Consider the following 14,250-nt stretch of genomic DNA (forward strand, 5'->3'; position numbering starts at 1 on the left):
ACAAAAATTGCTGAAATCATTCTAAGTTAAATGAAAAGTATAGTCAATGTAAAAAACAGTGAGCATACATTTATCATTCTCTTAGAACATACTGTAATACTATTTTGTATTTCCCTGTTGAACTGTCTTTACCAGAGTTTGTTTATTTGTTTTGAATTTTGCACAAAGCTACATGAGGGGTATCTGCACTAGCCATCCCTAATTTAGTAGTGTAAGACTAGAGGGAAGGCAGCTAGTCATCACCACCCATCACCAACTCTTGGACTACACTTTTACCAATGAATACTGGAATTGACTGTCACATTATAACACTCCCAAAAGCTGAAAGGACGAGCATGTTTGTTGTGACAGGGATTCGAACCAGCAATCCTCGGATTACAAGCCAAGTGCCTTAACCACCTGGCCACACTGGGCCATTTGCCAGAGAAAATATACTATTATTTTAATAATATAAAATACTGTTACCATGAACTATACAGATATATTGTCAAATCCATGATCAAACAAACATACTTCTAATAGACATACGTTTTACTGATAATTTTATTACATAAATAAATAAAAAATATATACAAATATATATATATATATATATGTCATATTTTCTACAAGATGCACAAAGTACATGTGTTGAGCCATGTTTCATTTCAATACTTCCCAAAAGTTTAAGGCTTCTCAAAGATAGATTTTTATCACTTATGTAACTCACCAAGATCATCAGTTGCATTAATGTCAGCTTCGGCACTGATGAGATCTTCAACCATCCCCTCTATTGCAAGTCTAGAAGCAAGGATAAGTGGAGTTGTTCCATCATGCATTCTAGCATTCAAATTTGTGGCTCTATTTCTTAACAAAATCTGAAACAAAAAAAAAAACATATACATCATATTAATAAAATAATCATAGTTAATAATACTAGAATTTTTATATTGTCCAAAGATTCTCAGTTCCTCCATTTCTTTAAATAGAATTTACTCGTGAATCTTTGTCTTTTTCTAGGTTTATTAATTTTTTGCTTCTTACCAAATACAAAGATACATTTAACAAAAACAACTTTTACAACAAACAGCTCAAAAGAATGCTTAGAAATGAATATAAAGTTCACAAAAAAAGCTGGCTAACAGACCTATTAAGACTAAAAAAGCAAAGTAATCTTTTAAATTAAAATATCTCATAAAAAATGTTTTGAAAAAAAAAGTACTTCTATCAGAAAAAAAAAACAGAAAATAATACAACCCCAGACAAAATCATTTAAACAGTTTTCACTCTTAACAACAGTGTCAGTAAAAATTTGAGTAATACTAGAGAAAGTATTAAATCAGTGTTAAGGTCCTAAAAAGAAGAAACTCTTATAGTAATCATTAGTAAACAGAAAAAAAAGTGACACACTTCATTATGTGTTTTTACCTGGAAGACTCCCTGAGCATCAGCTGAAACAGATGCATGTAAAGGAGTTCGACCAGTATTATCTTGAGAATTAGCATCGGCACCTGCATCCAGCAATTTTTTAGCAGCATCTGCACGTGCATATCTAGCTGCTAGATGAAGAGATGTTTCTCCTGGATTTAAAATATACACAAATCAATTAACTATAAAATAGTGAACAATCTAAAACACAAAATAATACATTTATCAAAAAACTTGCAATGTTTAAAAGATAAAAATTAACAGCACTTACCATCACTAAATTTTCCCATTTTAGCATTAATGGATTGTAATTTTAGATCGCAATTCAGAAGATAAGTTTTGAATACATTATGTTGGAGGTAACACATATTACTGTTTTGACTTTTTACACAAGCGTATAATCTTTTCAAGCTATTAACATTCTTCTCTTAATAATGAGAAATAAATTTTCACACATTAATTATTATTTTCATAAGAACTGAATATTTAGGTGATGATGTAAAAATATTTTTATTTTGTAATTAATAACCAATAAGTGTGTACATACGTGTAAACTATCAATGATAATATAAAAATTAAAAGTGGAAAATTTTATTATATTCTGAGACAACACCTATTTTATGTGATTCTGTAATTGACAAAAAACACTGAAGATTGTAATATTTATTAGGGTTTTCATTAATACATAAATGTAGTAAAAAACAAATGAAATAAAATAAAAGAGGAGATTGTTACATCATTAGAAAAAATATACATACTCCATTTGTGTTTTATCGTCAAACTTACTTGGTGTATTTCTGGCTCAACATATCATTTGGTAATATATATATATTTCTATCTATGTATTTTCTTAAAGTTTTAGAATGTTTTCAGGTGAAGAATTTCAAACAATCGCTAAAATTTTAGAATCTGTTTGCAATAAAGTGTTCGAATGGGTGTTTCTCTTGTCTTATAAATTAAACACATTAAACTGAACTAATTTCAAGTATTTTTACTGAATTATGATTAAGTAACTGACCTGTTCTTTCAGTCATCATGTTGATTTTAGCTCCTTGAGTGAGCAGGTCCTGAATCATGCTCACAGATCCATCATCTTCTTCAACATCTTCACCAGTATCCAACCCTCCTCCTCTAAAAGATGCTAACATGAGAGGTGTAAGGCCTCCTATATAAAAGATAAAACAAAGGAAGATTAGGAGTAGAAAACATAAAAACTGGAATACATAAAAAATATCGAAATGAAACATGAAAAGATTGAAGAATGATAAAAAAAACTAAAAAATGAGAACATTTTAAAATGAGTTACTCAAAGTTAAAAGTTTGAAACATCTCTCTGTAATTAGTGATGCAGTATTTTCATAGAAATATCTTCGTTTTGTTTTTCAGAAGGTTTAATTGTGAGCATATAAACACAAAGAAATATGGTAACTCTTATATATCAAATGTACTCATAACTAGATTTTATGAACAATTATACACACCTGGACCTCTAACATCAACATCAATGTTTCCTGGGTCTATTTCATTATCTCCTTGTGGAGGAGTTAAAGCAAGAATGTCTGGATTACGAACATCTGCTGCATCAAGATGCTGTTGTGTCCAAGGTCGAGGGTCGTTCTCATCATAATCAGTAGTGGTCATTACAGTGTGAGTATCTCCAAAACTAGGATCTGGTGAATGATCACTTTTCATCCTTTTTACTGGGGGATCATCGTCCATATCCTCATCACTCCACCCTCCTATATCTGAAGGCATACCACTGTTGTCATTGGCATCCATGTTAATTCTGTGAGAAGAAGCATGTTTGTGCATATTCCTGCAGGGAAAAAAACATTCGAGTTTAAATATAAATAATATATTACATATGAATTGAAAAAAAAATCTGGCAAATATATATAGCATGATGTATAATCTTCTTTAAAGTTCAAAAGCATGATATTACAGCTTAATAGCTTAACATGATCGACAAAACACTAAGAGTATCTTCTTTTTATATTGTAGACTATGTGCCATTTTTAAACCAATCAACTAATTAATTAACGCTTACTTACTTCAGTTCAATTTGTACATACACCTCTGTATGTCTGCTTATTTCTCTACCTCTATTTCATTGTAGTATCACTAACTATACCTCATCTCTTGTCCGTCCGGTCCTCGGCGTCGTGACTGTCGTCTCTGACCACTACTGGTCCTAAAAAATCCCTCAGGAAACCAGGTTATACCATGTGCTCGTTTCCTTTGTGCCGTAACCAGTACGCCGAGAAGTAGTCCAAGTAAAATTATGACAATCACCCCAATAACAATGTAAACCATGTTTGGATAAGTAACATCAGGACCACGAGTCTCCTGCAATTCATCCGAACTTCGGATCTGTTCAATCTGAAAAGCTGTGTCCAAGGAGTGACGAGAATGAGAGGCAGCGAGGAACCGTGCAGCCTGTAAAAAAAGTTCCCTTTTAGTTTACAAACATCTCAATATTTTACTAATTCTCACAGAAAACAGAAATAAAAAAATTAATTGCATAATTCTTTACAATATTCTAATCACTTACCTCTGCTGCTGACTGGAAACATTCACTGTATGTTGACTTCAGACATCTTCGATTATCAATTTCCAGATGAACTTCAATCCTGGTAGCACGACAACAAAAGAAACGTTAAGATATATTCAACCATCATAATTTACCAAATGTTAGCAATTCCCAAGTTCTGTCAAAAACAGTTTTTCATATAAATTTAAATGTTGCTCAAATTTCAGAATAAAGTTATTAACAAAACATCTTTAACTGCTGCATAATTATCATCAACTTCCCACAGCAAAGTCAGATCAGAACTATAATATTAACACACTTCCCCTGTGTGCTTGTGTAAACCCTCATGTGAAGCTATACAGAAATGGTTGAAATCAACTTACAAATTCTCCACACATAGGATTAAATAATTTGTAATAAATATATCATTTTATTCTCTTACAAGAAACTTTTGTTCTTGTGCATCCACACAAATGAATATCATTCTTCCATTAATTAGTTTTAGCTAATCATGGTCAATGAGTACACAGCAAACATTATTACATGTATTACTTAAATATATGATTTTTTTTATTCTGTTTTAAATTTCATGCAATGTTTTCTTCAGACAGCTCTTATTGTTAATACAACTTTTCCACTCAAAAATGCAAGTAAAACTTGTCAAGCAATGAAGCATTCTTTAAGGTATAGGCTACAAGACGTAGCTATTTGAACTTACCCATTTTGTCCACGATGCCGTGGGAAACTGTCTGGGTCTTTAGGTTTCCAAGGATAAATCATCTGATCTCCTTTATCATTTGTTTTAATTTTTAAATTTGTTCGCAGAACACGGCCAATTTCCCTCAGGAAGGATAAGACGGTAGTTTCAAAATCCTAAAGACAATATAAATAAATTTCCTTTACAACACTTCAGTGTCAAATAATTTATGATATGTTTAAATACACAAAACCATAACGAACAATAGCATTATCAAAGCAAATTATATTTTACAGTAAAACCATGTATTTCAGCAATGTATAATTTTTAAAAACAAACTTTTTTTTACAAAATTATGAAAAAATCTTTTAAAGCTATAGATTACTCCTAAGCACACCAATGGAGTTTTGTTGTGAATGATACACAGTAATAATATCCACAAAAAAATCTTTAAAAATTTTCTCAAACAATACTTTTTGCTATAGTTTTACTCTTGTTTACGTTCAAATTAACATCATATCTTTGGAAATAAACAATATATCAAAATCATATAAAAGATTTCTTAAAAAAGAAATACTGAATGGATATATTATAGCTGAGTGGATAGCTATGAACCAGTTCAATTGGACTCATGACAATTTAACATACAGATATTTTTAAAAGATCATATTACACATATCTTAAAACAATGAAAAACATTATCTTATGAACAGCTTTTTCTCAAAAATAGTTTATTTCGATTTACAAAAGTATTAGGAACTATGCTTGGGTTAGTCAAAGAATCCAGATGAGATATACTATATTAACAACTATGTTGATCCATTTAACATACCCTATTAATAACCACATTAATTCAGTTTATCCTGTTCAGATAAATGATATTAATAACAACATTTAATTCACTTGAGATATGCCACATTAATAACTGTGTTAATGCAGTTCAGTGACACTGTATTAGTAGCTATATTAATCCAGTTGATATATCATACTAATAATGATATCAATAGAATGGAAAAATGAAAACAATACAAATTTCAACATTATGTGGTATACATTAAGGAAACGTATATTCATTTACAAGAAACACTAAATACTTTATATTAAACTAATTGTTGACATTTTCTCTTATGTTGTTTTTTAAACCTTAAATGAAATAATGTACAAACATACTTGCAAGTCTATCAAAAGAGTGATGACCATTTCACCATTTGCTAACTGAGGTTTGTCCTCTTCACAATCCAAACCATCCCAATTACACTCTTCGTTATTACATCCATAGTCACACTTTCCATTAGCGTAATTCATATGACAGTAACTATCATACATTTCACTGAAATTAGTCAATGTGAAAATTAGAGCAAGAAATCTTAGAGATAAAAGATTGTTTCATTTGATGCACAGTTAGTCAATCCTGTAGAAATCTTAAGAATACCTTATATAAAACTAAATATATATAAATAAAGGTATGACTCCAACACTGAATAAATATCGAATTCACAGACATATAATAATAACCACATGATGTCATCTCCATTTACTTTTCTTCGTATGCCATGAAAAGAAGATAATTTTTTATATGGAAACCTATTCAATCAAGTTCTAATTTGTTAGATTTTGTTGTCAAGTTACAATTTTCAGGATGATCTATGAATACATTCATACTTTGTTTTCCATTTCTTTAATAATTTTCTTTGTAAAAACTAAATCTTCATAATATTACCCACACAAAACGTACAAGTTCAAAGAGATATAAAAGAACAACATGTCACAGTATTTGGTTTATTATCATTAGCAGTATGATGATGGTAAACTAAAGATACTGAAAGGTTTAATCTGGGTTGTCATGCTTTAATATAGTCAGTGTAAGTAACACTGCTCTTCATTAAAACAAAAGTTCCAAAATAAACTTTGTGGAATAAATTAGAATAAATTCCAAACATGTTTACTTTTATGAGACCTAGGGTATTTAATATGTTTCCTCTTATTTGAAAATTCATAGAAAATGTGAAATCCGTGTACATATCAAATGAATCGATGTAATACATTAAGTGATTCCTTTGAAAATATTAATTTAAAAAATATACCATAAAGAAATGCAATAAAGTTTACCTTTCATAAATTAGCAACAGACATAAAATGCCCAAGAGTTGGTACATTATTAAATTTAAATTTTGTTAAAAATATGTTCTTTCACAAGATTAACCTATTGACTGCCAAGTATTTCAGCTGCTACAATACAACTCTATTGCTTCTTCATTTTGTAAATTTTTTCGTGAGGCCATTTTGAATCGAAAGTGAAACAATTTCTAAGTAGGTCAAATGCATGTATGGTGCTGATATCTAGCGTTGAAGTTGGGTATTATTGAGAATGAATTAACTCGTCTGTGGCACTGTGTTACCGATCGGCTTGGACGAGTTATCTCGTCTATGGCACTGAACAGGTTAAAGAAAATACCTAGAGTAATAATTTCAATTAGGCTCAGCAATGGGTCTGAAAGTTTTAAAGAGGTACAAAAAATCTAAAAACATGCTTTAAAAAATTATTTCCATTAAGCTAAACATAGCAGAAATTATATGAAACTTGGTTTAGAAAAACATTCTCTCGTAAACTGTACGTACTTGCATGGTGGAAGATTTTGAGTGCAATCAAAGCCATCAAAGAGACATTCAATATTGTTACACTCTATGTTACATTCCTCGTTACGGAACACATCCCAACAGTTGATAGCTGCTGTACAATTTTCCCAAGGATTGATTCCTATAAACAAAAAGAGGTGTTTTTCTGTAAATTTAAATGTTTTATCTATTTTTGTCTTCCTTGTTTTAACACATATATATAAGCCACTGTATGGGTTTTAAGTGCAAAAGTATGTAAGGGATTTACTAATATATATTTATCTTAATATCTATGCATGTTTTAATTTAATATATATTTAGAAATGCTTATAACTTATATTGTTAAATGTGTATTGCAAAAAGCCCTGCCTATTCTCTAAATTTCTAGAAGATTTTCAAGTGTAAGAATCAACAATATATGGTTTACATTGTTGAAAACTGAATTTTTGAGAACCTTGCCTGAAGTTTATTAAGGAGCACATCAAGAGGTAGTTTTCAGAATACTGTTAGTTTGCTACAGTTAGTATACTATATATCTTGGAAGATATAACTGTGATGAATGCTCATTAATCATAAAACTACAGATACTTGACCAGGAAGGTTTATACATTTTAAACATTACAAACTATTCAACATCACAGAATTAACTTTATATGCTAGTATTTCTACGAGGGCATTAGATATATTCTTCAGTGAAAAGTCAGTTTGTAAACCACCTGAAGCCAACCAAAAATAGAGCTAGCTCGCTTCCTATCAAGTGAATTGTGCCTGTGCATCAACATTTGTTCATCAATAAAATATTCAATTTCAGACCATAGAGAAAACTCAGTATTGTTTGTAAATATGTAAAACTTTTGTATATAAATCATTATTAATAATGACCATTATTATAAATTGCACTGTTGTTTGTATATCAATCTTGTTGGCAAATATAAATCTGATACATATCAGCATTCAATTGACTTCTAAATTAAAATTAAAATTTCCAGCTATTTGAAATTGTAATATGTGACATAATAGATCAGAGACTCAATTGAGATAAATTATAATACGTAACAAGTATTAAATATATATATGCTCAATGAGTATTACACAGTTTTACAATAAAAATATTTTGACTTGAAGAAGAGCAGTTATTATGAACTTATGATTGATTTCAGTTGAACAATGCTTACATGATTAAAATTATAACACTGCATTAATACATACAATTTACAAGCAGTTCTCAGAGGTGGTTCTTGCATGGTAAATTATTTTTTATCGTTCTATTTTTATTTGTGGATGTTCCCTCATTTCTGTTTAGGAATTTTAAAAAGTATTATTTTTGTATTAAACTTGTAGTTAAAAAGATTAAAAAGTTTATGATAAATCAATAGTTTATAACTTAGAAGTTATAGCCAAATTAAGGTCTTTACGAGGGCATGCAAGTTAAATTTTCATTTATTCAAGTGTTTGAAAGAAAAAATGATAATATTTGTGTTTCTGAAATAGGAAGTTTTAAAAGCCTATTTTCACTCATTTTTGTATTGAAAATTCATCATGCTCCAACTGTTCTTTATGCTCTAATATTACAAAAAACCTTTTTTGGTACAGAAGATAATATCAAGTTACACATTTTTTAACAACTGTTTTAAATGTTTTACAAAAAAAAATTTTAACTTGTGTGAAAGTTAGAATTAAAAACAATTCATTGTCTTATTTAGTAGCTTTCATAATCATCCTACAGTAAGTTGAATTTAAGAGAAAACTAATCAAAATGTATTAAACACTTGAGAACTCTTTGACCGTAGCTTTTAAGAAAATGGCATACAAAAATAAGGAAGTGTTACACTTTGAATCTTTCTCAGTGTATCATACATATTAATAAAATATCATAAATTTTGTGTAGCTGTATAATTCACACATAAGGTTAAACAAGGCATTATCTAAAAATTTGCCTTAGATTGGTACTTTAACAAATGCAACATAAGATTTGTTTCTTTAATCACTTACCTAAAGAGCAATCTCCTCCATCAAAATTACAGGCCAAACTATTACACTCCTCATCACAGTGAAGATCTCTAGCTTTCAACTTGCACTTGTTAAAAGTACATGCCTTTTTCTCTTCCTCTAAGGACTTTTGGAGGTTTCCACCTGAAGAGACAACTGTCCCAATCCCCCCTTTAAAGACTGGATCAAAACTTTCACAGCGAAACCCATTCCAGCTTGGTGGACAATCACACTCAAATTTACCTGAGGTAAAAAAGAAGCAAAATATCAGCAGAAAGCATTAATGTCTTCAAGTATCAGTTTAATGTATTTACCAAAATGATATTAGAAACTTAATCTTAATATCTATGTGTTAATATATCCAGACTGGTCAACTTTCTTGAATTAATTCAGTTTAAACAAAAGACTATTAAACATAGGTAGCACAGACAAACAGAACATCAGTGAATTTAACATAAACAAATTAATAGATTTTTTCAAATTTCTAAAACACAAGAATGTTTTTGTGACATAGGTACACAAGGTTTTCTTTCCCCCTTATATTCTGCTAGAAGTTCAAAATGTCCTGTCTGTGAATATAACCTTACAAGAATGAGTTAGTCAACAAATTATACATTTAATATGACAGCACGTATCAAGGACTACAAAATAATGCAGGATTTTAGCATACTTAAAGGCTTAATTTAGGCTTTTAACCTGTCAGGCTTGCAGGAATATTTAATATAAAACTCCTGGCCTAATGGGTGAAATATTATTTAGGTGTTATTTTGGGAATCTTTTGCCATTTACTTACTGTTCAAAGTTCCAATCATATCACTTGAGAGGAAAAACAAGCTTCATTTGGGCATAACCAGAAGTATTTAATAATAATTTTGAGGTTAAAATTCTGAGAACTAAATTGGGAAATCAGTGTTATATATTATAAAGTGTGTATGTTATATATCTTATTGCAAAGCTGCATCAGAATGTGTTCACCGAGGAGAATTCAAACACCCTGATTTTAGTGTTGCAAATCTATAGGCTTATCTTTTAAAGTATGGGTTTTATTATTAACACTGAATACCTGTTATTATCTAACTAATCAGCAAAGAAAGTGAACTTACCAATCCTATCAATGCAGCTTCCCTCATTCAAACAAGGTGATGACGTGCACTCGTCAAAAACATCAACATCACAATGTTCGCCACTGGTCCCTTGAGGACAGATACAGGTGTACCCTCCACGATGAGATCGACAATGACCTCCATTCTTACAGGGGCTACTAGCACATGTTGTATTAGTATTGCTGCAGTTTTCTCCCCAGTATCCCTACATACAAAATACAAGAAAAAAAAATCGGTTAGGGTTAAGCCTTATTTTAATAATAAAGTCTCTATTATATCGTTTAGTTGAGTTTTAGTACCAGTACAGTCTCATTTCTTCCATCACATTAATTCATAAACAGTTCTGACTTACAGCTAAACATGTCTGTAATATGGTAATACAAAACTAGAAATTATTACAAAACCTTCTGATGCCAAATTTTATAGAATTTTAAATTTCTTTGCTCATTTTCAGCATTGTCTAGATTTATCCAAATTTATGTAGCTTAGTCTCCTTATAACTCTTATTTCATTTATTCTTTTTATGACTCAAGTAGTTTCATAATTTGAATTTCCATCAAATTCAGTACTTGTACTATATTTGAATGATCTTACAATCTTCATAGACAAACAAGACCCTAAAATTTAATTTTTGGTGTGTTATGATACATTGAAATTTATAATAGACAGTATCATGAATGTCTGTTATGTATAAGCAAAAACTATTTGATTAGAATAACACATTTAACTTCTTAAAATGTATCATATGCATGCTGATCCACTGGAAATTCTGAGCAGGCAAGTTTTACCTAACTTTAGAAAGCTTTGTTTTGTCAGATGTTAATTACCAAGTCTAACAAACTTAACTATTATTTAGTATTCATCAGCTGATAAGTAGATTCTAGACTGTGGTTTTGTTTTAAAAAATTATCTTCAAATATTAAGTTGTTCAGACATAAATGTCGTTTTTGAGTTGTGAAGTTTGGAAAAGTATAAACTAGTGTTGTAAAACATGCTTCAATCAAAGTAAGCACCATTTGCTTCAATACACTTTTACTAACATATAACAATGCTGTTTATGCCCCTGCTGTAGAAATTAGAGTTTCTATTGTCAATAAACTCCCTCAAAGCTTCTTCTGCAGCTGCCTGGTTTTGAAAGCATTTATTGCTAAAAAAGGTGTCAAAGTGTTTGGAAAAATGAAACCTCGATTTCCAATTTGTTCAATTTTTGGAGCATCATCCTTGACACGTCTCATAACCCTGATTTTGTTGATGTTCAATAAGCTCATGCAGAACCCATTTATCCAATTTTTCCATATTTCTAATGACAAACCAATCAGGTTTCCAACCAATCAGGTGGTTGGAAACACTTGATTTGCTTGTGCCTAACTTTTCTGCAAGCTCATGTACTGTTGTGCAAGGGTCTGTCTCAACTGCTTCCCTTAATGTGTTTGTATCTAAGGATGGCTTCCTTCCATGACTTTTGTGGTCTTCAAGAATTTCATCTCCATGTTGAAACCTTTAGAACCCACATTGAATTGTATGTTCAGTAACAGATCCATGGCCCAATACCTGGTTAATGTTCCGTGTAATTTCAGTAACTTTTTGTCGAAGTTTGAAGTCATAGAGGAAAATCAGACAAAAGTCCTTCTTGTCCATGCTGCCTTGGGGGTTGCAAAACTTACTATGAGTAGAGTTGAAACAGCAGACAATTAAGACACAGTGTAAGCAACAAACATTGGATTAACCCAATGGTAAGTGACTCAATATTCAACTTCTACATGTCATCGTGAGAGTTCCAATATTTATTTCTGTACATCCTAATACATATTACCCTTTTTGACAGAACTAGCCAAAAATTCAGAGCAATTTTATTCCTCAAAATACAATATTCATAAACAACAACCTTTTATGAAAGAACAGGCATTTTACTGTTTTCACTATAATTAATAAGACTTATTTTTTGGTTAAATATATTTAAAATATAGGAGTAATATACTTACAACAGGACAAATACAGTGAGGACTACCTTCTCGACTAGTACATATTCCACCATTTAAACACGGATTGGACGCACAGATGTCAACCTTGCTTTCACACTGTCGACCCATATAACCAGGCTTGCAATCACAGCGATAATCATTCACCAACTGTACACAGTCCTGTGTACCAGGATTGCCACAAGGATTAGAGAGACATTCGTTCACATCACCTTCACACCTGATAATCAAATGTTTACTTTTAAATCACTTTAAGTATATTTAAATATGTATTATATCTAAAAATAGTTCTCATACACTATATCAGGAGTTGAACATGACATCTGCAGATTAATCTTATAAAAATATATTCCAAAATATACATAAATAAAGCTGTCAGGTGTTTCCTACAGCCTAAGTCCTAGACAGAGAATAAAACATTGAATAATCACCCTTTTTTAAGCAGGGAGTAAATCTCAGGCAATGTATTGGGTTGAGGAATAATTCATGAGCGTTTTTTCAAGTTAAAAAATATATTCATAAATGAAATGCTTTCGCAAAATATTTCATGTCATTTGGTAGATAATTTTTTGCTCTAATAGATGGTGTGTTTGATTTTCATATGTCTTTAATTTTGCTTTCATTTTCAGCTCATTAAATGGAATGTTAAGTGGACAAAATTGAGCATTTTCGACACCATCTGCTTTTCGCATTTAATTTCTTGCAATTTCGTTTACAACAATGCATACTGTATACCTAGGTATTACATGAAATAAAGTATCATGATAAATGTTTTGGGTGTAATGTGTTCATGCATTGAAGTATTGTATAGTCTTGCATGTAATGCTTGAATGAAATTATTTAAAAACGCTCACGAATTATTCCTCAACCTAATACATTTAATGATAACTGTTAAATAATACCATGTATCAGGACAAGTCAAAATGAGGAAACTTTAAATAACCAGTAACCAAAGATGTTATGTCTGCTCAAAAATATCAGATGTTTTCAGCTTCTAAAATATTGCTAAAAAGAAAAATATGAAGTTTCACTTCAGTATTTGAAATGCTATTAGAAATAATGTTTGTCTTTACCTCTCATACTTAAAATGACAGATAATATTCTGGTGACAATTTAGGACACATATTATCTGACCTAAGTTTAAGTGACACTAGAATAATTAGAAAAAAAAATTATCCAATACAAAATACAATCAAACCCTCAGCTAAAAAATACATAAAATACAGTGGTGAGTACTGGAAAAAAGAACACAAACGTTATTTTTAACAGATATGTTATTTTCTTTAAACATTTCAATTTATTAACTAGATTCATAGGAAAACATAATTACTGTTTTACTATCACCTTGTGAGATATCAAATACTTCATACCTTGGCCCTACAAATCCTGGAGGGCACTCACATTCATAGCCTCCAACCTTATCAATACAAGATCCTCCATGATGACAAGCTCCCTCAAAACACTCATTCACATTGATCTCACACAGAATACCCACTGTTCCATGAGGACAGGAGCACATAAAACTATTGACTAGGTCATGGCAAGTTCCTCCATTACGGCAAGGATTTGGGTCACAATCATTGATATTGAATTCACAATTCAAACCTAAAGAATAAATATAAATCCTTTTGTTTTTCATTTTAAAAAAATAATGCTTACAATTTAGCAATAACTGTTCATTAATTTAACTGTAAAAAAAAACTCAAACATTTTAAAAAACATACAAAAGCAAAAGTAGTTAATCTGAGCCTAAAGGTGTATTTAGAAAATCAGGTAGTTACAATGAACCTAGATATAGATGTGTGTGTATATATGTGTTTTGATGAAAATAAAAGTATACTGAACCTAGATTTGTTTATACACTGAACCTAGACATGTTTACAATGAACCTAAGTGTGTGTTTAGAAAACAAAAGTATTTATAATGAAT

General features: G+C 30.4%; 1 protein-coding gene across 1 annotated transcript in view; it reads right to left on the minus strand.

The window, feature by feature from the left end:
- Positions 1 to 14,250, minus strand: part of LOC143242535 (uncharacterized) — a 97,796-nt gene that overhangs the window by 3,409 nt on the left and 80,137 nt on the right. The window contains exons 19-31 of the mRNA XM_076485959.1: positions 13,692 to 13,926; positions 12,325 to 12,541; positions 10,343 to 10,547; positions 9,243 to 9,482; positions 7,254 to 7,392; positions 5,805 to 5,964; positions 4,656 to 4,810; positions 3,959 to 4,037; positions 3,539 to 3,843; positions 2,889 to 3,223; positions 2,426 to 2,572; positions 1,408 to 1,559; positions 710 to 857 (exon numbers count right to left, since the gene is read on the minus strand). Of these exons, the coding sequence (XP_076342074.1) occupies positions 710 to 857; positions 1,408 to 1,559; positions 2,426 to 2,572; positions 2,889 to 3,223; positions 3,539 to 3,843; positions 3,959 to 4,037; positions 4,656 to 4,810; positions 5,805 to 5,964; positions 7,254 to 7,392; positions 9,243 to 9,482; positions 10,343 to 10,547; positions 12,325 to 12,541; positions 13,692 to 13,926 (2,517 nt within the window). The remainder of the gene's footprint in view (positions 1 to 709; positions 858 to 1,407; positions 1,560 to 2,425; positions 2,573 to 2,888; positions 3,224 to 3,538; positions 3,844 to 3,958; positions 4,038 to 4,655; positions 4,811 to 5,804; positions 5,965 to 7,253; positions 7,393 to 9,242; positions 9,483 to 10,342; positions 10,548 to 12,324; positions 12,542 to 13,691; positions 13,927 to 14,250) is intronic.

This window comes from Tachypleus tridentatus, chromosome 2, assembly GCF_004210375.1.
Source record: "Tachypleus tridentatus isolate NWPU-2018 chromosome 2, ASM421037v1, whole genome shotgun sequence".
In the NCBI taxonomy this organism is placed as follows: Eukaryota; Metazoa; Arthropoda; class Merostomata; order Xiphosura; family Limulidae; genus Tachypleus; species Tachypleus tridentatus.